The sequence below is a fragment of the Pleurodeles waltl genome, chromosome 6, assembly GCF_031143425.1.
Source record: "Pleurodeles waltl isolate 20211129_DDA chromosome 6, aPleWal1.hap1.20221129, whole genome shotgun sequence".
Classification (NCBI taxonomy): domain Eukaryota; kingdom Metazoa; phylum Chordata; class Amphibia; order Caudata; family Salamandridae; genus Pleurodeles; species Pleurodeles waltl.
Genome location: NC_090445.1, coordinates 492,890,579 through 492,914,890, shown reverse-complemented (window position 1 = coordinate 492,914,890; position 24,312 = coordinate 492,890,579). Strand labels below are relative to the sequence as shown.

Genomic DNA, 24,312 nt, shown 5'->3' with positions numbered 1-24,312 from the left:
CCTTCATCTCTCCATAGCTCCCTGCATGCATTTTATTTGTTTTATAGGGCTACTCATAACAGTGTAGGGTAGCAGAGCCGTGTACATTGCACACACATTATAAAGAGCGAATGAATGATACATGTGTAATTCAGTCTATAGGAAATGTCACATAAGACAATGAAGATTGCAAAGTGTAGGAGACACATGTCACAGATTCTAGTAGGCAGACTATTTCAAGTTTTTGGTCGGGAGAAGCACAGACAGGATTTAAAACATACAACAGTGGTTGGTTTTACTGTTAGGAATGTTTTTCTACCCAAACAAAGCCTTTTCAGCACCAGTAGGATAATGAAAGACTGGGGGGGAACATACCAGGTGGTTTGCCTGCAGCTCTTTGATGACAGTTCATAGCTTACTGTGTTATATTAGGACTGTAACCTATAAACTGCAAGTGAAAAAACGATCTCTGTGACAAAACACAGAAAGCCACTGAGTGATCCACATTAAGCACACTTCTGTGATTTGCGTGGTACACGTTCTTTGCAGCAGGCACATTAACCCTCTGAGGTACTCTATGGTGAGTGGAAACTGACACTTAACAACTTCAGGCTCTCTCCAGCAGGAACATTAATAACCAGAATGTTCTTGACAATTCTGTTGTTGCCTGAGGTTGCTGGACACACCAAGAATTCAGCAGCTGGTGCATTTTAAAACTCATACTATTTCTGAATACAGCGCCCCACTTAGGTCCCCTAAGGTCAGCGCCTGGTGCAGCTGCACTGGTTGCACCGCCCTAGAACTGGCCTTGACCAAAAAAACAATTTCTTAGAAGTCTCAATCCACACTTCTATGTATTGCAAAAACTGTTTCACAATAAATAGTACATCTTGTAGAATTTACGGAATGTGCTTTTTTCTTCAAGCAATTCAAGCAAGAGTTCATTGAAAATTGCATAATGTGCCTATTAGGCTGTATTCATTTAAAATCCCTTGAAAAGTTAACCTCCAATTTTGTGTATCAAACATCAATTCACTTCAGACAAGAATTGTCCTTCATCTAGGGGAGTTTTTAATCTTGACATAATCAAAATCTCACTATCAACAAAAATTGGAGATTAAGGGCCTTATTATAATCCTGGCGGCACTGCCGCAGAGATTGCCAATATGGCGGGGGTGAGGCTGTCTTCAAGGTGGCAGCCTCACCCCCGTCGCATTATGATGTTTCCACCTGGCTGACCAGGATTAATATCATATTAGGTTTACCCCGGTCAACCCGGTGGAAACAGTGTGACTGCATTGGCCTCAGCTCCCTAAGGGAGCCTAAGGTTGCCGTCGCAAACAAACACCTTTGAAATGTGCACTGTCTGCACAGCAGACAAGGCGCTTTCCAAGGATGCTGGCAGGTGGGCCCCTGCACTGTCTACGACATGGTTGTGGGTAGTGCAGGGGGGCCGCTGTTGCCCCAGCACTGCCTTTCCGCTAGCCTAAGCTGGTGGAAAGGAGAGTCGTGATCAGCATGGAAGTGCTGAACTCAACACTGCCGTGGCTGACTGCGAGTCCGACGGTCGCAAACCCTTTGGGATCCATGATCCTGGCAGTGGCAGCGGTGTCCTGGTGGTCCGAACACCAGGATTGTAATCTGGCGGTCAGACCGACAGGAGTGCGGCAGTCCGACTGCCACCGCGAGTTTTGCAGTCCTCAGACCGTCAAACTTGTAATCGGGCCCTAAATCACATGAGGAAACTACATAAAAATAAATGCACTATGCATTGATTTAAGCAGTAAATAATTGCATTGAAAAACAGTGGCAAAAAGCAGTTTCACAAAACTGTTGTATTAACATGCTAAACATTACCTTTAATTTTATATGAATGAAAAGGATTGCAAAACAGCATGTAATTAATGAGAAATCAATAGCGAACATACCAAATCTATGAAAACAACGTTGGACATATGTGTTAATTTGCCTGAAAATTTTTAATTTTACCTAGCGTGAAGGCATGTGAAGGTGGTTAGAAACGTTGTAGTCAAAAACACCTTGCTTTTAAATGTGTACACAATTGTGATCCTTATCTGCATAAGTCGTGTCTTAAAGACAAACATATTGGAATGCTCCAGTGCTGATGTTGATGCAAACAATAGATCAGTTTACAGGAAAGTAGCCTATATGTCTCAAATTGATAAGGTGTGCATTGCAAAAATAGACCACCGCATTTGAGGTTAATCAAAGTTGCGGATAAGTGCATGCCATTTGTCACGTGGGGTAAACAAACTTCGACATGTTGGAAAAATCACATGATAGTGCAACCATTAAGTCAACTTAAGATGCCTATATGTATTAAACTAATAATGCCTGTTTTACAAAAATAGATGTTTGTATATGGAGTAAAATGAAGTTTCCTATGAAGGGTGTATATTAAAGAACCTCAACAACATGAATCACATATCACGTTGAGTAAACATATGCGGACATCTTGAAATGGTTGCAGGATGCTAACTTGCTAGGAACTAGCCTGTGGAAGTCAATTAAGTGGACAAAGGGTTAGTATTACCGTAGCTAATTAGAGATGTAAGGAGAACTACTAAAAATTTCAGAGTGAATGTAAGGAGCACAAAAGTTTAGTCAACCTATGCATACATGCCAACACCGTACAAGAGGAAAGTGGGAGAGTAAAAAAATAATCAGGATAGTGTATTTTCCCCACTGAAGTCTAATGAAGCAGAGGCAATTTCAGGTGGGAGACAACTATAATAAAGCTATTTTTTGCTTAAAAAAATCACGAATCACCCACCTGAATTGGGTCTATTTGCACTTATGTCTATGCTTCAGGAGAGGGACAAACGGAGAATGGACAAGCTTTTAAAAGACATGCCATTGAATAAGAAGCAAGCAAACAAGAGTGACAATAAAGCCAACCAATGGTAAGCGGTGGGTGTGCCATAAGCCCCTCTAGGTTATTAGTAAGACCAAAATAGTTATTTTGCAACCAGACAGGGGTGCTGTCCCATAGGCTAAACTTAAAAACAATAACTGGGAGTGCTAAAAATCAACTAAGTGAAAACAAACTTGATCATATTCCATTCAGCATTTGTGCTTAGCTATCGGAAAACTAGAAGTACTTTATGTAGTCGTTGAACTATCTGCAGTGGCAAAGAGAAAACCTTATAAGTGTCTCTGAAAAGGAAGATTTTAAGGTCTGCCCTGAATTGGAGGTAATATCCTTGGCTTCCTAAGGCAGGATCAACGTCATGTCAGAAGCCAAGGCGCTGCATCTTTACGAATCTTTGTTTTTGTTGCAGTGTTTTGGCCATATGCTGAGTAAGCTGATGTGTATTGGCCGATCTTGCAATCCTTCATAGTTAGAACACAGAGAGGAGAATAAATCCCTAAACCTTTGATGAAGGAAAATCCGTGATACTCTCACATTTGCTGTCATTCAATGTAAAATATATGTTTATAAAATTCTACTAAATCCTGATTCTTTGAATTAAGATTTAACACTGGCTCTTCATGATTATTGTACCCATGGATGAGATACTTAGGTGTGCTACTTACTCTACTTAAAAGTCTGACATAGTGGATTGTATGCTTGAATCTATGTGTGTATGCTGCTGGAACCTAGCTACATTGCAACAGAGTGTTGTACAAGAGGAGGTGGTTTCCAATATAGTGACTATGACTATAGAAAAAAACAGTCATAGAGGTTTATGAAAGAGAGGAGTAATAGGCAGCTGACAGAGAAGTGGGAGTGGGGTTAATGTATGGGCTGGATAGTGTAAGAGAGAAGTATTGAGGTACGGCTGCCTTAGATGGGGCATGGGGAGTATAGTTTTCGGAGTGAGTTTTTTGAGCTGGGTTCACAGTGTGACACGTTGAAGTGGTGGGTCTTTAGCTCTTTCCTAAAGTAAAGAAAGGAAGGGGGTCTGTAATCTGGGCAAGGAAAGGGATCCAGATCTGGAAGGTATGCAACAATGAGGCAGACATCCTGCCTTCTTCTTTCTGCACTTCATGGTCTCAAGCCTGTCAATATTGCTCAATGCCACAGATATTTTTAATGTTCTATGGTGCGTATGATGGGTTGATTATGTTGACTTCCTTGTAGATAATAACTGCATGAGCATAATACAAAATAATACAATCAGGTATTTGGGCAGACACTTTGAAAGACCAACACAATGGAAATTAGAAAAAGGCCAGGAAGGTAGAATACTGGGGCTGTTAGATCAAGTCATCAAAGAGCACATTTACCAACAAATTGAGCAACCCAACCAGCTTTCCATATACAAATCTGTCAAGTTCATTAGTTAATGTGTAGCAGGGATTTCCTAAGGTTTTGGGTGCTCAGGTGAACAGTCGTGTCCTGAGAACTTAAAGGAGGAAATAGGAAATATAAAGCCCTAAGTATCCCTGCCCTAATGCTGGATGAGTAAAAAAAAGTGCCTCATCACCACAGGAACCCTTCAAAGTTCCTCATATTGAGAATCATATATCTCACGATTCGGCCAGTAACAAAAGTTACCAGCCGAACCAGTATTCAAACTAGTAATATTTCAGCCTTGCTGTTTTCTTTCCCAGAACACTTTGCGAGATAAAATCTACTGGAATATGTCTGTGGAAAATGCCCCAGATTTGAGGGCATTCAGGAATCACACATCCACCTAGAAACATATAGTAACAGTTCTGTACACTGGCACCATTATAGAAGTTAAATGCAAAAGCATGTTAAGGTGCTTTCAAAAGTTTCTTAACACCCGCTACCAATGAGGTGTACAATTAATTGTAACTCGAGGAGAGCTACAGTCAAACCAATAGGCACTCTATAACACTGGAGCACACATTTTTCAAAAAGTATTGTCCATTTTTTTTATAGTTACAAAGAATCAATCAATGCATTCTTTTGCTCCCCTCATTTTTAACACATCAAGTATTACAGCTAATCATGATTGAGAAACAACAAGTCCTTATGCATCTGGCAGCCAACACATGTTTCATCTGGTTAAGACCTTTTCAAGGCTCAAAAAATCTTAGTTGCCTATAACGTTGGTTTATGTATAGCATCCTGTTACAACCCTTGCTAAGGCGATGACAAGTGAAAAAGGATAAACAGTGAAACAGTTGAAAAGTCATATAATGATCTCCCTTTGTTAACCAAGCTCAATAAGTCACCAATTCCACCATGTGTGAGGGTGATGCCACAATAAGGTAATGTAAATGTACCGCCTCAAACGTTTTTGAGCCCTTACACTTAATGTAAGCTTATCAATCAAGATTAGCCTATTAATGAGACTTAAGGAGGAAGGAAAGAGCAGCTGGGGCCCCAGTGTTAGCAAACAGCAGACCCATGCAGGCCTTACACAGTACATACTGTTAAAGGCAGCTAACACAACTGAACATAAAGCTAATATTTGTATTTTTTTATCTTCGCTTGAAACATGCATAAAAATGTACACATTGGTGGAACAGAAAACAGTTCAGTTACACGCATTCACAACACAGTGCCCAAAATACCTAGGGCCCGATTCACAAAGGTAAACTTAGACCAAAAAGTGAAGTTTCTGATTTTGTGAATTCATGAAGAGCATTTATGAGTACTATATTTACGTCCACACTTGGGGCAAAGATCCACCCCAAAGGCAGACCTGAAGATAGTACTCTTAAATGCTCTCTGTGAATTCCACAGTCGTAAACTTAGACGTTTGGTCAAACTGTAGACCAAATGTCTAAGTTTACCTTTGTGAATCAGGCCCCTAGTTCCAACCTCTGGAGAACACACTGCTCTCCATTGTTTGGGACATTGGTGATGATCCCATGTGTTGGAGTCCCTAGAGGAGAGATAATTGATCAGTGGGAAAAGTTTGGAGCCAAGCATATGGTAACAATAGTTCATGCTAGTGGAAAGGTTGTTGAAAGATATGCAAAGGAAAACTCAGTAGTTCCCTGGGCTCTGTTGGGATAAGCCACATTGCAATACCGGGCTCTATAATCATAGTTATGGCTATCCATAAAGAGACGTTGTTTACTGGTAAACATGCCTGATTAGGTACACCTATGGGTCCACTCACTGATGGCAGAAATATGCTTAATAGCAAATAGTAGTTTGTGAAACAGGTATAGTGAAACCAGATAATTTGCTGCTTCTCTAGGAGTCTCCTGGAATTGATTAATGGAGTGGTCCAATCTTGAATAGCTGTGATACATTCTCCAGGCCACACCTCAGAAGCATCAGGGCTGCTTACTTGTTTATATGCACTCACAGTAAAACATTGTGTTTCATTAAGGTGAATGGTGTGCGGAGTTATGGCAGTTGAGAGAGAATCGGTTCCAATATCCTAATATCTATGAGTGACATGTGTAATTTATTCTGCAGCCTGAAAGGTTTGATCTTCCTGGGACAACATTCTGAAACAATTTGCGAGGAACTTTTGTGGCCTGTCACAACCCGGTCCATGCAGCAACTTTTCCATCTGTTCTCCAGTTTTTATTATTCAACCATCTTTTGGGAATAACTGTCAGTGGTAGTTGTGGCCTTCTGGTGGCAGCATCAGGGACATGCTGTCCCACAATCCAGGAGCCCCCATGAGGAGAAGGGGCTGTCTGCCGCTTCCTGCCACTACTGCTACAGTGCTATAAAGCAGCACTCCATCACCTGCAGTGCGGGTCATGCCTGTTGTTTCCTTCTGGTGGCAGTATCAGGGACTAGCTGTCTCACAATCCAGGAGCCTCCTGGAAGAGGAGGTGGGACCACCTGCTGCTTTCTGCCACTACTGCTACACCACTATAAAACACCACTCCATCACCCACAGTGTGGGTCTCACTGGTTGGTGTTTCCTTCTGATGGCAGCATCAGGGGCTCACTGGCCCACAGTCCCAGAGCCCCTGGAAGAGGAAGGACCAACAGCCACTTCCCACCACTACTGCTGCAGGGCTATAAAGTAAAACTGCATCACACATGATGCAGGACATGCTGGTTGTTGTTTACTTCTAGTGGCAGCAACAGAGACTCACTGTCCACAATCCAGGAACTTCCTGAAGAAGGAGGTGCTGCCTGCCACTTTCTGTCACTACTGCTGCAGTGCTAAAATGCGCCACTCCATCATCCATGGCGCGGGTCACACTGGTTGTTGTTTCCTTCTGGTTGCAGCACCAGGAACTCACTGCCCAACAATCCAGGAGATCCCCGGAGGAGCAGGGGCTGTCTCCCACTTCCCACCACTACTGCTGCCACTCTATAAAGTGCACTCCATCACCAGTGGTGAGAGATGAGCACAGGACCTACCCGGACGCATGTCTGGGGTAATACCGGGCCAAGAGCAGCCTGTCTTCGTCCACCTGGAAGAGGCTAGGCCTGGCCACTCCCCATAAATATGCTACAAAGCAGGTACTGTGTGTTTCTTTCCCCTTACCTCTTCCACACAAATATATTTATCTGCTACCTGGGTCACAATGGGGAAACAGAAAGCCCAGGAGAGGGGTCACAAGGCCTTTCCTCGGCTCCACTCCTGGTGGCTCTCTACAGAGAGCAGTGGGAGTAATCAGCAAAGAAATAGAGCTGACCGAATGCTGATGATCTCTCTCCCTCCTGTTTTTTTCCCTCCATAGCATACCCAGGACACGATACTCCCTGTTACCCTACAAACCATCACCAAATCGAGTATGGAGGAGGGCTCAATTGATTGTGTGGCCTCAGCTCCATCAAAGGGTCAGAAGGGGTCTGAGCAGAGATGCCACAACCTTCACCTTACCATTCTTACTGCAAGGCACCTAAGGGAGCAGTGGGCAAAAGGAAGAGACAAGCACTAAACACTACATCTAAGAGGGTGTGTGTTCCAGCAAATTTGGCAGTGGGTGTTCCTGAAGCTAGGCAAAAGGCCAAGATGTATGAAGCGGTAAAGGACCTGTATGATAAATTTATTTCTGCTAAGATGGACAAGTTGTAGCCCATATATCAGCTCTTGTTTGTCATAAAATCTGAGATTCAGAAGCTTAATGTCCCAAGAACCACCAAGCGCCAGGTGGCTGGACCTTGCACCACGCCCCATGCTAGCAAGGCTATTTGCCCTCAGCCACTGTCCCCTAGATTTGTCCCATTGAGACCACAGTTGCAGCGCCTAGTCAGAGCCCTACCCACCAAAAAAGCCTGCCCACTTGCACAACAGAGGGAGAGGAGCCCAGTTTATTGGGGCCAGTTGAAGGGGTAGAGAGGGCTAGTGGAGGGATGGGAGGGGAGCAACCCTGCCTAAACAAGGACCAAGCTTAGGGGGCACAAACCTACATAACTGAACTTGCCCGCCTGTAACTATGCTGTCTAATCTGACTCATTTAGCAAACAGCACTGAGGAGTCTTTCTCCCAAATAAAAACAAGACTCTGCAAAGGCTCTGTACTCACGCTGGGTTGACCTGTTTTGATGCTCGCCACACATTGAAAGTTAAGAGGGTGGGCTGTTTAGGGCCTCTGCCTAAGCTCTTTACGTATGAGTGTATTGTTCTGAACTTTAAGCATCCAGCTATTGTCCACAACCTCCTTAACAACTGCATGCCCTGAAAACTGCCAGGATTTAGCATTTCCCTCTTACCCTTGGGCAGAGTATTAACTGCCCATTCAGGCACCTAACATGTCCTTGTTGCAGTGGATTTCAACCTTTCCTTTGAACCAAGTGGGTTGACTCGCGCTTTGTCAGGTGTAGAGGACTAAACTTGGGGTGTTCTGGACCTTGTTCTCCCTACAAAAAGGAACCGTTCCAGCACTCCAGGTTGTGGAACTTACCTTGACTCATGGGATATGGGCCTGCAAAGGGTGAACTCCATCCAATAAAACACTTGCTCCCACATTCAGGAGAGGGCTGTACTATAGTACTGTTGATTATATCCTCCTGGATGTAAGATTTTGGAGCAAAGTCGAAGATCTGGAACGTGAGGAAAGTGACCATAATCCTCTTATACTTAAATTGAAAGAATGAATGACCTTGCCTCATGTGGCGAATGCAAAATGTGCCCAGAATCAGCTAGTAGCCATACACAACAGGAAGAATCAGTGAGCCCTTCACCTGAGGGAGTAAAGGTTCTATATTCAATTATTTCTACCCTTATGGATAATATGTTTACAAACTGGTGGAAAAAGAATTAATCTTAGCCGAGCACAAAATGGTATTCTCCAAATTAAGGGACCTTTTTACCAAGTAAGCCCTGGGGCGCCCAAAACCAATGTCTCCAAGGAGGTGGATTCACAGCCCCTGTAACAATGTAAAGGTTAACCTGCTAAAGACTATAAAAAAATTGGATCACACAAGACATCAGAGAAAGTGAGGCTATTTTCCGGGCCACTCTAAGGGAAGCTAAAGCACCTTGAGAAGATGGCATCTGGTCAGATCTCCTGGCCACTGCTGCAGCCATTAACCAAACGAAATTTTGATCCTTGGTCATTGAGGGTGATGATAGATCAGGTAAACCATCAGAAACATCAATCTTACCCTGCAAATATGTTGCCCATTTAGGGGGAGATTGTATTTTACACCAAGTGTCACAGAGAAGGCCTTCGTGCCTGGGGATTATACCTGTCTGTCGGACCCTAACCTCCCCCCAGTAGTCTTCTCCTTGGAGGAAACTGAATGTACTGTGGCTTCGCTCAAGCATGGAAAATTCCCACAGATGTCTTTACTTTGGGTATTGCGGTTTGGGCACCCTACATCAATGTTGTCTCAAACGCTATCTAGATGGAAGGAGCCATTCCAACATCTTGGAGGGGCGCAGAGATTGTACCAAATTTAAAAAAGATGGATACTAGCATCCCCTCCAATTACCAGCCAATAAGCTTAATGGATAATTTTCAAAAGGTTTTTGGCAAGCAGGTTCTTGAGCGGGTTGCTGGATTGGTGAGAGGAAAATCACATCCTCTCAAACCTACAAGGAGGGTTCAGGCACAAGACTAGTGTTGTTGACCAGGCATTCTGTTTTCTCTTTGTTAAATGGAAGACAGTGAATATGGCCAAGGGAAAACCTTTTGTGGCATTCATCAACCTTTGTGTCACATTGGACCTAGTGCCCAGAGGTAAACTGTGGGACGTATTTCAAGGGATGGGGATCCCCCTAAGCATCTTGCACTTAATTCAACTACTCCATGAGGGGAATTACACCAAAAGTAGACGTGGAACGAATTTGGAACTAAGCAAGGCATTCCGGGTAGACCAAGGTGTGCATCAAGGTGGCTTTCGTGCCCCAACTCTCTTTCTTTTATACTTTAACAACTGAATCTCCTACCTACAGAATTGTGTTAACAATTCTCCCACTTTGGCCAGGAAAAAAAACCTGGCGCTCCTTTTTAGAATGGCACATTTTTGCGGTCTAAAACTAGAGACGCCTGCAAAACTTGATTAGTAGATTTAATCAGTTTTGTGGAGAGTATAGTCTCGAAATAGACACCTCTAAAACCAAATACATGACTTACTCCGAAAGGGAGGGTGAGAGGGGTCGTCAAGGCAGGAACTGAAATATTGGAAAGAGTTAGGGAGTTTTATTATCTGGGCATTAGACTAGCTGAAACTGGACGAGCACTGTATTAGTCAAGCATAGGGCTGGGGCCATATATGAATTTTCCAAAAAAGCTAATTGGACCCCCATATTACCAGCAGTTGAAATCTACAAGGCTCAAGCTGGAGGGCAGAACTTTGTGGCATGGAACTATGGGGCCACTGTGACATCCCTGAGCACAGTGGAAAATAACTTTCTCATAGCCCTTGTTGGACTGGGGAAGGGACGCCACCTATTCCGCTGTGCCTGGACATTGGCATCCACGTTATAGCAATGTGGGTAGTGCTGAGACCCCTGTGATGTTGGATCTGCATCAGGAGCACCCATAAACTGTCCCACTTCAGAGAGGGCTTGCAGGATATTATAGACGCCAATCCAGTGAGCAAAATAAAATGGTGAGGATTTGTCAAAAGTGTCTGGATCAAGCTGTGCCTGGAGAAATTCTGGAAAGAGCCTTGTTCAATTTGCCCAGGTGGCACAAAAAAATTGGTACAAGAAAAAGCCATTAGTCGCAGGGAGCACCAAAGCTCCACAGGTAGCCTAACAAGTGCTTTTGTACTTCATAATTCTGTAAGCAAGCTGAGGGGTCCCTGGCTCTCATTCGGCTGCTACACGCATGTTCAGTGTACCTCCAGTTCAGGTAAGGGATACTCCCAGTAGCAGCTTTCACTGCCCCCTGGAGGAATACAAATCAGGGGTCTGACTATTGTTTTCATTGTAAAACCACAAGGAAAAACTGACAAGTATTTTTTGTTCTTATGTCTAGAAGCAAATGGATAGTCTCCCGTGCAGATTCCTTAGTTTGGTAGAATGAGGAGAAGCTATTAGGCTATGTAAAAGTGACACTTCTTCAATTGTGTTGGAGGCGGTTTCGAAATGCTTGTATATAGCATGGAAATTGAGGCAAAAAATTACTAGTTACTGTGTAAGCGTGAGCCTCATAGTGACCATTTGATCACCACTTGCTGAATTTTGCACAAACATCTTTTTATTGTTATTCATCTCTGTGTATATGCTGTCTTAATTGTGTGTATTTCTGTGTTTTAGTATTTTAAAAATTTCCTGGCTTTTAAGTATTTTTGAGGATGAAAACAATGTTTCGAACCGTCAATAAACAATACAAAATGAACTATCAGTGGTGCAGCCAATGCTGAAAAAAATGGGTTATACACACAAATGGGATTTTGAGTATCCTAGGTGGGCTCTCTTGTACTAACAGGACAGCCTTGATTGTTACTGGTCATCAGACCATCTGACACAGTCACCCTGCAGGTAAAAAGCAACCAGGTCTTTGTTCATGTTTATATTCAATTACAGATGAAACCTGAGCTATTTCCAGCCTTTGTAAGACTATCTCATGAGAAAAAAGAGCGCCAATTAGGTAGAATCAAGTGTGAAACAGCCTATGGACAGTTAGGTATTGTTGAAGAATAGTATTTACAAAGGACCTGCTATTGTGAACACCAAATGATTGTCAAAATTAGGTTTATTTTTGATCATTAATCATGTGCAGCCGGCAAAGTGCTTAGGGTACACACACTTCTAGGTTTAGTAAAACACATTGGAGACAAATGTCATTTTCTCCGTGAAACTACATGGATGATTTATCACATGTAAAATATTTAAAAACCAGTTAGCTTTGTGAATTAGTGAAATACTGGTAAATTATGATTGTGCTCATATTGCTTAGAAATAAAGTTGTACTGTTTATGTTACATGAAGCTCCGGTGAGGGTGGGCGAAAGTGTGAGTTTACTTGAGTGAAAACTAGACTGTACAAATAGAAATTGCACAACACAGTACTTGTTTAAATGTTATATTTTTAGTTTTTAGCAATAATGGCATCTTTTCAGTGTAAGACACAAAAGAGAGAGGGACCCCTCCAAAACAAACAGACAGATCTAATAGACACAAAACACCAATGATTTCCCTAGAGACTGCAATATATAAACGTACAGACCATGTGCAAAAACTTTAAAATAAAAAAACTTAAAAAACTATGGCTCTCATTACGACCCTGGAGGCCGGTGATAAAGTGGTGGTAATACCACCAACAGGCTGGAGGTAATTATCGCCAAATTATGACCATGGCGGAAAGATCTCCGAAGGACAGCCAATGTACCTCAATGAAACAACAGGCACCACAGCAGTAGGCGCCTACAGCCAGGCGGAAGTCAAAGTTTCGCCCACCATATTATGACAAGACAATCCGCCACCTTTTCTGGGGCAGTACCAACAACATCAAAAGCCTGGCAGAAACACTGCACAGAAGTGAAAGGACTCACCATTGGAGACACAGGGAAGAACCACAGCGCCATGAAACCAGACCTGCAAGTGTTCGCGTGATATTCTACGTCCTGCTCCACGACGAACACCAACGCCAGCGAAGACGACGATGGTGAGTACAGCCGCCTAGCACACAACGGGAGGGGGAACGAGAGTGACGTACACACGCACCATACACACCGCAGACACACACACCATACACACAAACAGCTGCCCAAGAAAACAAGTTCATCACCGTAAATTGGCTGAATAATGCACGGACAACAGGAATTGACTAAAGTGATTGTAATAAGATTAACACAGTATAAATAAAAATTTTGCCAATGCAACAGATATATACAAATGTACAAAAAAGGGACACTGCCCAGTCCTCAGTTCGCGTGGGCCACATGGCCACAGGGCAAAGTCCAATGCCCCACTTGTTACCTGCATCAATACTGAGAGAACACTGCAGGGGCATCAGTTGGAAAATAGGCAGGGACCTCAGGGCACCTCAGCCGGATGCAGAAACAAGACTACTGGTTCTGGAGGGGGCAACATGCCCATTGCTTTGTCCTAGGGAGTGCAAGGCCACAGTCTTTCGAGTGGGTGACTTGCTCACTGGTTCTGGAGGGGGCAACATGCCCTGGGCTTGGTCCTGGGGAGTGCAAGGCCACAGTCTCTCGGTTGGGTGACTTGCTTACTGGTTCTGGAGGGGGCAGCATGCCCTGTGCTTGGTCCTGGGGAGTGCAAGGCCACAGTCTCTTGAGTGGGTGACTTGCCCACTGGTTCTGAAGGGGGCAACATGCCCATTGCTTTGTCCTGGGACATGCAAGGCCACTGTCTCTCTAGTGGGTGACTTGCCCACTGGTTCAGGAGGGGCAGACCGCACACCAGCCTATGTAGGATGGATCACATTGCGTCCGCCGGTGGTGACGGCTGCACTGTGGTGGTGGTGGTGGGTGGTGGTGATGGTATTGGGAGGCTCCTGCTCAGCCCCTGGGCCCTGCGATGCCTGCACTGTGGTGCTGGAGGTGGTGGAGGTAGTGGGAGGCTCCTGCTCAGCCCTAAACCCTGCGATGCCTGCACTGTGGCGGTGGTGGAGGTAGTGGGAGGCTCCTGCTCAGCCCCTGCACTCACAGATGGCTGCACAACCATGGCTGGTGGTAGGGGCTCTGTGACAGCTGCTGGTGCAGGCTCCTCTCCTTGTTGTTGGAGGCTTCTTCCCCTTCCTGCTTGCTGATGCAGGCTCCTTCCCCTTTCTGCTAGCTGGTGAAGGCTACTTCCTCTTTCTGCTGGTTGGTCCAGGCTGCTTCCCCTTTCTGCTGGCTGGTGCAGGCTCCTTCCCCTTTCTGCTGACTGGTACAGGCTCCTTCCCCTTTCCGCTGGCTGGTGCAGGCTCCTTTCCCTCTAGGATTTGTGGCCTGGGGTCCTTTCCACCACGAGTACATGCAGATGGAAGTGGACTGTGTGTCTGAGGTGCTTGGCTGGGTTCTTGATACCCTGCCCATACATGCAGGACAGGGGTGGGAGGGGTAGGGAAGAGGTCAATGGTGGAAAGGAAAAGCTTTTTAGGGACATTGGGTTGGGAAGAGGGAGAAAAAAAAGGGAGTGGAGGATGAGGGAGTGGTTGTTGGAGGTGTTTGTCTGTTGGATTTGGGTACGGGTGCATGGGCTTTATACTGTTGTGAGGTGGATGGCTGTTGGGTGTCTGAGTGCTTGCGTTTGTGTACCTTAGAAGAGGGGGGACAGACACGGTGGGAGAGAACACAGGGGACGTGTGCATGGCTGTTGTGGAGGTGTCGGCCAGTGAGGTGTGTCTTCTGCTTGGTGTGGTGATGATGCAGGAAGTGGATGATGATGTAGTGCATGCAGGTGTGAGTGTGGACGTAACTGGGTGGGAGGAGGAAGAGGGGGAGACAGTGGAAATAGTGGATGTTGTTGTGTCTGCAACTGGATGGTGTTTGTGTTAGTGCCTGTGGGTTATGGTGTGGTGCTCGTGTTTGCCTGTGACACTCTTGGGTGTTGTCTTGTGCGCCTGCTCATCTGACTGTGTGCTTGGGATGGGTTGGGGTTAGGGAGAATGGGACTGGTAAGTGGAAGTTGGAGGGGGGTGGTAGAAACAGGGACAATGGCTGCCATCAGAGAGGAGGCCAGAGCCTGGATCGATCTCTGTTGGGCTGCCAATCCAGTATGAACGCCCTCTAGGAATGCATTAGATTGTTGCATCTGGGCTGCAGCCCCTGGATGGCATTCACAATGGTTGACTACCCTACAGAGATGGATCTCAGGAGGTCAATAGCCTCCTCACTCAGGGCAGCAGAACTCACTGGGGCAGGGCCTGAGGTGCCTGGGACGAAGGAGATGCCCACCCTCCTGGATGAGCGGGCACGGGAAACTCCCTGAGGGACTGCTGGGAGTGCGGTGCTGGTACCTGTAGCTGGGGTGTCCGCCACCACCAGGGAGCTCCCATCGAAGGAGGTATCAGTGTCTGTATTGTCCCCTCCAGTCTCCGCCGTGGTGCTCCCCTCACCCTCCGTCCCACTGGTGCCCTCACCGTCGGTGGACTCTGCCTCCTGGGTCCTGTGGGATGCAGCTCCCTCCGTCACTGGTGCCTCTGCTCCTCCGCCATTGGATGCCAATGCACATAAGGACAGGATGACAAAACAAGAAAGGGGGGGAGAGAGACAAAGAATTCACTGGCTCAATGACTGCACCAACACCACCGTTGGCGTACACAGCACCCTCACACACAGGGAACAGGCCTGCACACAATGCATTGCACTACTAGTGATATTGCTAGCCACCAAGGCATGAGGAGGAGCAGACATCACCAACTGCAGCACACCTGGGACCCACGCAGCCCTGACCAATAGTGGATGTTAACAAGCTAGGTAGCCATCATTTTCCATTCAGACCCCTAGCCATCAGAGGACCTACGCTGCTATGTCTGGCCTGGCCTAGGGGCACCCAAAGTCACCCACCCACCACCCGGATACCACCCCACAAGGCCTAAGCTGTAATGATAACCACTGTACTTACCCCCTTCAGGCTGCTGTGTTGCCCTCAAGCGCCCATCCAGCTCTGGATACGTCACTGCCAGTATGCGGGCCATCGGGGGGGTCAGGGTTTGACAGCACCCCTTCCTCGTTGGGAGGTCATCCCTAGCTCGGTCTTCCGTGCCCAGCGTCTCAGGTCCTTCCACTGTTTGCGACAGTGGGTGCTCCGCCTGCCATGGACCCCCAGGGTCCGCATCTCCTTGGCGATGGCATGCCATATATCCTTCTTTTGATGAGCGCTGACCTGCAGAGGTGATACAGACAGGAGAACACCATTAGACAAACAGTCCAGCCTGTCATACACATGGCCCACCATACCCCTTTACATCACCATTGGCACATACATACGCCAGCTCACAACATGTACACCGCTAACAGATAATCCCCCCTTTACACAATGCCTTCACACCCATCTCCATGCATCCATTCCACATACATCGTTCCCACAGTGTACTCACCTGTTGGTCTGGAGGCCCATACAGCAGCCCATACTGGGGTAGGACCCCATCCATTAGTTGCTCCAACTCCTCCGAAGTGAAGGCTGGGGCCCTTTCCCCGGTCACACGGGCCATGGTAGGTTCCAGACGCAGGTCACAGCAGCACATGCAGTGTAGGTCCTCTCCTATGGAAGGTCATATAACAAGTGAGGAACATGATAGAAAATGGCGGTCACGTCCCCAGCAGTGCATACCATCACTGCCGGCGTAGATCACCATTGGCCACTGTAACCCATAGGACCCAATATTGGCCACTGTAACCCATAGGGCCCAATATTAACTTCTGTTGGGGCTCCATTGTTCAGTTTGCGACAGGCTCCTCACTCTTTTGTCCCATAGATTCCTAGCGCTGCTGATGAATAGGAGATGGAGACATACCCCCGTGTACAGACCTCTGGTGGACTTGGCTACACTGGAGGACAGGTACATAATACTCACCAATAGACTGGACAGGGCCACAATCACAGAGCTGTGTGCACAATTGGAGCCTGACCTGATATCTGATATCCGTCACCCTACAGGGATCCCACCTCATGTGCAAGTTTTATCAGTTCTCCATTTCTTGGCAACTGGTTCTTTCCAAGTGGCAGTGTGCTTGGCAGCAGGAATGTCACAGCCAATGTTCTCAAATGTGCTAACAAGAGTGTTGTCTGGCCTGATAAAACACATGTGCAGCTACAATGCATTTCCCCAGGTTGAGGATTTGGTCACTGTGAAGCCGAGTTTTATGCAATGGGACATATCCCCAATATAATTGGGGGGATTGATGGAACACATATTCCATTTGTCCACCCCCGCCAGAATGAACAGGTGTTCAGGAATCGTAAGAGTTTCCACTCCATGAATGTGCAGATGGTGTGCTTGGCGGACCAGTACATCTCCCATGTCAATGCTAAGTATCCTGGGTCAGTACATGATGCCTTTGTCCTAAGGAATAGCAGCATCCCAAATGTGATGGCCCAACTACAGAGGCACAGGGTGTGGCTTATAGGATAGATGAACCCTGGTTCCCACCCAGTATGTTGGTGTATGGGTGTGGTGTGGGCCATAGAGGATAGTGTGTGGTTAAATGTTGTCCCTTAATAATTGCAGGTGACTCTGGTTACCCAAACCTATCATGCCTGCTGACCCCTGTAAGGAATTCCAGGACAAGGGCAGAAGAACGTTATAATGAGGCACATGGGCAAACAGGATGATAATTGAGAGAACCTTTGGCCTCCTGAAGGCTAGGTTTCGGTGCCTTCAACTAACAGGTGGATCCCTGTGCTACTCACCTAAGAAGGTCTGCCAGATAGTGGTGGCATGCCTCATGTTGCACAACCTGACCCTCAAACACCATATCCTTTTTCTGCAGGAGGAGGATACTGGAGATGTCCATGTGGCAGAAGTGGACCCTGTGGACAGTGAGGATGAGGAGGAAGAGGATGAAGATGAGGACAACAGAACATCTGTGATCCACCAGCACTTCCAATGACACACAGGTAAGACAGTGTAACTTTACATTTCAATGACTTTAGTTGTATTCTGTGTGGCATTGGCATGCTGGTAATTCCCAATTCAATGCCCACTTACTGCTCACTCTGGATATTCATTTTGCAGATGTTGGTGATATGACAAATACTCCTGGTATGATCACTACAGCCAGCTATAGGTCATTAAATCTATGCTCATTCTATGTACAGTTCATTTGCAATGGTTGTACCTGTTTCAAACAATACATATTTGTTATACATGACATACTGGAAATCGATTTTTGTCAAAGGGTGTTTATTGAAGTGCTAACATATAGAGGGAAAGTGCAATGGGATGGGGTGATGATGGAGGAAAGTCCAGGGTATTGTTCCAGTCTGTTTGTAGCACAGGTGCATTGTCCAAGGGGACATAGGAAGAGGGGCAATGACAGTTCGAGGTGGACAGGGTGACTGAGTGGGATACAAGAGGGACAATCAGGAGAGTCTCATTTCCTGGTGGGGGTCTTGGCAAGTGTCTCTAGCTTCTGTCTGGATGGCAGGGAACTTTTGCGGGTTAGTTCACCTTCTGCAGGGGGAGGGGTGCTGGTAGCCTGTGAGTCCTGTGGCGGGGCCTCCTGGCCACTAACGGCAGCAGAAGTGGATGGCTGTACCGATGACTGGCTAGTGGCAGGGGCACGCTGGTGTGAGACTGCCTCCCTCATAATGTTGCCCATGTCTGCCAGCACCCCTGCTATAGGAATCACGGTGTTATTGATGGCCTACAAGTCCTACCTGATCTCCTGGTCCTGTGCCTCCTGCAGCCTCCTGTTCTCCTGCACGTTGTCCAGGATCTGGAATGTCATGTCCTGGGAATGTTGGTAGGCTCCCAGGATCTCGTAGAGTGCCTCCTGGAGAGTCGGTTCCCTGGGCCTATCCTACCCCTGGTGCACAGCACTCCTCCCAATTTCCCTGTGTGCCCACTGCCACTGACCCCAGGTCCCTGATTGTCTTTGTGAGAGGTGTGGCCTGGGGTCCCCGTACAGGGGGACACACTGCTGATTGATGTGTCCTGGGAACAGAGGTGTGGGTACACTGGGTGGGTGCTGTGGTGGTGTTTCCTGAAGGGGGAGGCTCTGTGGTGGTCTGTGACTGGGCTGGGGTAACCAGCTGTCCAGTGGTTCCTGATGGGCAAGGTTTATCGTCCAGATCCTGAAGACTAGAGTTACTGTCATCAATGTGGGCTTCTTCAGTTGGGGGACTGGATAGTGCTGGCACCTCCTCTCCGGTGACATTGTCTGGGGTACATGTGGGGATGTAAATGATGTGTTAGGATTGATGTGTATGACATATTGTACATCCCTGGCTTCCCATCTATCATTGGTTTTGCCCTGCCAGCTTTCACTTTTGTATGGTAGTGTATGGTGGGATTGTTAGTTCTCTATGCTATGCATGCTTTAGTGATATGCAGGGCTGTGTCCATGCAGGGCTGTGAGGGGTGTCCATGCATTGTTACAGCATGCAGGGCTTGGCATTGGGATTAGTGAGATGTGATGGGGGAGTGTGTGAGATGGAGTGGAGTGATGGGAGTGAGGGTGAGAGTATGTAATGGCATGCAGGTATGGGGGGGTGATAATAGTAGAGAGTTGACCAGAGTACAGTCCTCCTTTGACTCCAGCCAGGCCCTCAGGATGCAGTATTGCCAAGACTTGCTCCTCCCATGCTGTGAGTTGTGGGCGGGGTCCACTGCCAGGCCGCTGGATAGTGAGCTGGTGTCTTGCTGCTATGGAATGTACCTTCCCCCGTAGGTCGTTCCACCTCTTCCTGATGTCATCCCTTGTTCTGGGGTGCTGTCCCACGGCACTGACCCTGTCCTGGATCCCGCAGAAGCAACACATCCTAACTGCTGTGCAGAGGAAGCCCAAACAGAACCGATGTATCATCACCGCTGTGTGATCTTCCCCATAGCAAAGATTCGCATTGTATTGCAGTCCTCAACCTCATCAGAATCATCACTGTGCGATGCATCCACAGCACAGTCCCTTGCTTCCCTTGTTAACAATAGCCTCAACGATGATGCCAGACTCTGCATCGCAGCCTCGCAACTCCTCGAATCCCACGTGTTGCCTTGACTGTGTGACACATCCCGGACGCAGGACTTCTCATTGCAAGTCCTCGCTGAAGGGATCCTCGATGATGAGGCAGGGCCTTGCATCACAGCCTCACTGCACCTCAGATTCGACGCATCGCTTCAGCTGCTAGACGCATCTTTGATGCAGACCCTCGTAATGCTATGCAAACAAGGTTTCAAGGTACTTTGTTCAGTGGGCCTAAGTGGATCACTGTACCCAGCCCGCATCTATCACGGTAGGCTGAAACTCGTGACTTTATCCCAGTCTGGTATCGTCAGAGATCCACAGTTGGCACTTTGTGCTTTTTGGAGCTATTTCCACTGAAATCTCAAAACTGCATATCTCCAGTTCCACTTACTGAGTTTTTGTTGTTTTAGTCTTTTTGTATTTTATTAAAAGTTACTATTTTTTTCTAACTTGGATCGTTTTTTGTGGTGCTTTCACTTTATTACTGTTTGAAAGTTTGCGGCTGGCTACTCTGTGCTAAGCTACCACAGGGTTGAGCACAGGTGATTTAGCACTGTATAAATGTTGCAGTTCAATACAGTACAATGGGTCAGTAACACAGAAAAACCTTTAACATGTATGTGTGATCCTAAACCGACATTTCTTCCACACATGGGAAATCAGTACAAAAACTAATGCACTCATTACAAGTTTGATGGATTACGGTGCATGGATACTGTGGGATGTAATGTCCAATTCTGGCCAGTATCATAACACCAAAATCTATCACAGCTAACAGGGGGAAAAGAGGTGTAGCAGAGGTGGCGAGGAATGTAAGTTTTTATTATTATTATTTTTCTGTTTGTCTTCCTCGTGCCACGTGGCATGTGGCGGAGGGGGGTGGACAAAAAAATATATATATCATTTTAAAAAGCTTACCTTCCTCGCTGCCTCTGACGCACCGCTCCTCGGTCCTCACAGAGGGCACAGGCTCCCAGCCTGCCCTGTGACCAATCCTAATGCTGCTTTCATGCTGCTGGCAGCTTGAAAGCAGCATTAGGATTGGCTGTAGGGCCCTGGCTTGGCCCTCCGAGTAGGAGTGGGAGCCTCTGTCTGCTGTCTCGAACTCAGCAGCACAGTGCCAGGTTGGAGAGAGCCCAGAGCGCATGTGTGTTTGGCCAGCCCGAGATGGCCAGCCAAACACACATGCACACTGAGGGGGGTGCTCTGTACTCCCCCTCCAACCCTGTCACGCCCCATGGCCCCTTAATTATTATACAATAGAAAGATAATAAACATAGTTTATTATTGTTTTATTCTAAAAGGGTTGCAGCTGCTGCTGGGGGAGTGACGCTCCTCCGCCATAGGGATGAAGCCACCGCTGACCAAAATCCAATAATTACGAGCGTTGTCCTCAAAATTGGGAATAGTCAAGAAGAGCTGGGAACAACTGGTCCTGTTTCGGTCGTTTTCTACAATTCCAGGAAAAAAACAGCCACATTTTCCAACTGTTAAGGGCAAATGGATGATATCAGTGAGAAGGTTGTTGTCATGCTGGGATTGGTGGGGGAAACAGGTCTGGCCAGGGTCAGGTAGGGTTAGGTTACCTATAATGGCCCTCAGCCTCCCACCCCCCACAAAGGTAACGCTCCAGGTAGGATATCACAATTCGTAATGAGAGCTTCATAGCGGTAAATCGGGTTTCTGTCCAGTTTTACCGTTTGTATATTAATCTTGCCTGTTCGTTAGCATACAAAAGCCCCACCGATATTGTTCAAACATAAGTAACCCTTTATCACGGTCAAAAACGGAGAGAAAATCAGATATAATATCATGTCAATTTTCCATGCGCATAGCCATCATCACGCCAACGGGTGCAGTCGCAGTGAGACAAAGGGGCCTGAAGGGACCACCATCCCAATAGTGTCTTCCTTTTACTACCTCATTGTACTTTTATTAATTCTGTATGGTTCTTATTTTTAACTAACGCTGACTACTCTTGAACAACATTTTTGAATTTGTAGTATTTATTGTAACTATTTTTTCCAACAGGTACAAGACGTTGACAACTAAGAAAAATATTTGGTTCTGCCTCTTGGTCTGTTGGCTAGTATCGTTCGTCCTAGGACTCGTACCGATGTTCGGCTGGAACAAAAAAGCAACAGAACAAGCAAACAACTCCTTCATTCAATGCAGCTTCACCACTGTGATGCGCATGGACTATATGGTGTTCTTCAATTTCTTTGGCTGTGTCCTCCTGCCTTTGCTTCTGATTTCTGGCCTGTACCTTCAAATATTCTACCTGCTTCGAAAGCACTTAAAGCAAAACAGAACATCAAGGAGCGGTGGCACTTTTTATGGCAGGGAATATAAAACTGCGAAATCTCTAGCATTGGTCCTGTTCCTCTTTGCTCTGTGTTGGCTGCCATTGTCGTTTACCAATAGTTTATTGTTCTTTTGGCCACATATTTGTCAGGGTAATGCTTACATTTCTGCGCTTTATTGCAGCATCCTCCTGTCTCACGCCCATTCGGCCATGAACCCTGTTGTGTATGCTTTCAGAATACAGAAGTTCCGAGAAACCTACAAGGACATTGTCTGCAAGAGAGTCTTTAGGAGGGTTGGCGAACCCATGAGTTTTAGTGAAGAGAACTCGTTAGACCCCATATCTTAGTTGTGAACTTTCGACGGACTTTCGGTGGTGACCACGTCACATGGACAGTGGATGATGCACGAGGCTCTGTATTATGCGCTGCTTCCTCCATTAACTTACCATTGACAGCAGTTTTGTCAATCGCCTCTGCTGTAACGTAAGACAGTGTGAGCAGCATACATAAATAACAAATTCAATAAAAATAAAAGTAAACCCTTAAAAAGCTACTTCGGTTCACAGCTTAGATATTATCCTTAGAAATTGGCACTTACATTCAAACCTTACAGGATAAAAGGGCAGTGGAATTTGACCCATCATAAAGCAACGTGTGAGCAATATTTTTCAGAAATAGTAAAATAAACTTTTGTTTTGTTTCAAGGTGTAGTGCAAGGTGCAGAGTACTGTTAGAAATACTGCAAGAGATTGCCTACAAGGAAACATCATGAACAGGATAAAAACATGTGTACAAGATTGCAAACACTGGCTGGATGCCCGCTACTATGTCACGGTCTTTAAAGGAATTGTTGCAAATGACAGGCAAAAACATTGGACACATTCGTGAGCAAGTATTGATAAAGTCAATGGATGTAGCTGATGCATTGTGTATGAACAAAAGAGCATTCAACCTACAGTGACACACGCACGGAGACAAAACAGGACTGTTGAAAACGTCCATGCACATCTAATAAACATACATGGAGGTAACCATGCCCATAGACAACACACAATCAACACAATCATACAGATAACAGAGATGCAGACACTCATGCATACAAACACGTGCAGGCAACCTTGCACACTTACCAGTTTTACTTTGCTAGAGCCTATAGTTAACAACTGTGACAAATGCTCACACATTTCCCATCTTTTAGTATAAGTAACACTTTAGTTACTAAAACAACTGCCTATTCTTATTAGAAATGGTCATTAAATTACCAAGACAACTTCAAGAAATGATTAGACGATTATTGCAGAGCAGGTAGTTAGAGGTCCCCTCACTGGGACAAAAGCAGCTGCTAGGATCATCTTCCAAAGGCCATCAGCTCTTTTGCATCACTGTAACAGTTACAGAAACAAGCATTGGCAAATGCGACAGTTCTCACTATTGTGAAAGCTATTGCCTTTGGCTATCTGTTTTAGCCATGTTGTACATCAGTGTTGCTGCTGTTCAGCACGGCTGAAAGGTAGTGGCATGGGGTGTAGTGGGGTAGATTTGAGTAGAGTGGAGTACGGTAGACTTGAGTGAAGTGGAGTGGGGTAGATTTGAGTGGAGTGAGGTACATTGGGGTAGAGTGGGGTGGAGTAGACTGAAGGAAGTATAGTGAAGGGGGGTGGAGTAGAGTCACGTAAAGTGTCTTTAGAGTGAAGGGGCATAGAGTGGAGTGGCATGTCACAGAGTGAAGTATCGAGTCATAGAATGTAGTGGTATTGGTGAAGAGTTCGGGCATAAAGTGGAGAAGGGTGTTGTGTGGTGGAGTGGTGTAGAGTGGAGCAACATAGTGTGGAGTATTCATGGTGTGGTAGCACACTGTCATTACAGACATCAAATTATTACTGAAATGACCTTTACATCTGCACAGAGATGTATTTTTACTGTGCACAAATGGTAATTTCCCAGCAAGATTGTTATCTGAATTCTCTCACTTCGAATTCAGAGAAAGAAAAAAAAACACCAAGCTCCCTTAGAAGACGGAGCCTGACATTTGATCTCTGTCTTTGTATGCACAGCAGATGTGACAAGATAACAACAAGATTTGGGCATAACCAGATTGGGCGGCAGGATGGCCATTCGTTAAGAGAGCTTAG

At 46.1% G+C, this 24,312-nt stretch overlaps 1 protein-coding gene across 1 annotated transcript in view; it reads left to right on the top strand.

The window, feature by feature from the left end:
• LOC138299931 (adenosine receptor A3-like) overlaps positions 1 to 22,732 on the top strand; it is a 35,568-nt gene extending 12,836 nt beyond the window's left edge. The window contains exon 2 of the mRNA XM_069238653.1: positions 21,906 to 22,732. Within this exon, the coding sequence (XP_069094754.1) occupies positions 21,906 to 22,527 (622 nt within the window). The 3' untranslated portion in view covers positions 22,528 to 22,732. The remainder of the gene's footprint in view (positions 1 to 21,905) is intronic.
• Positions 22,733 to 24,312: the final 1,580 nt, after the last annotated feature.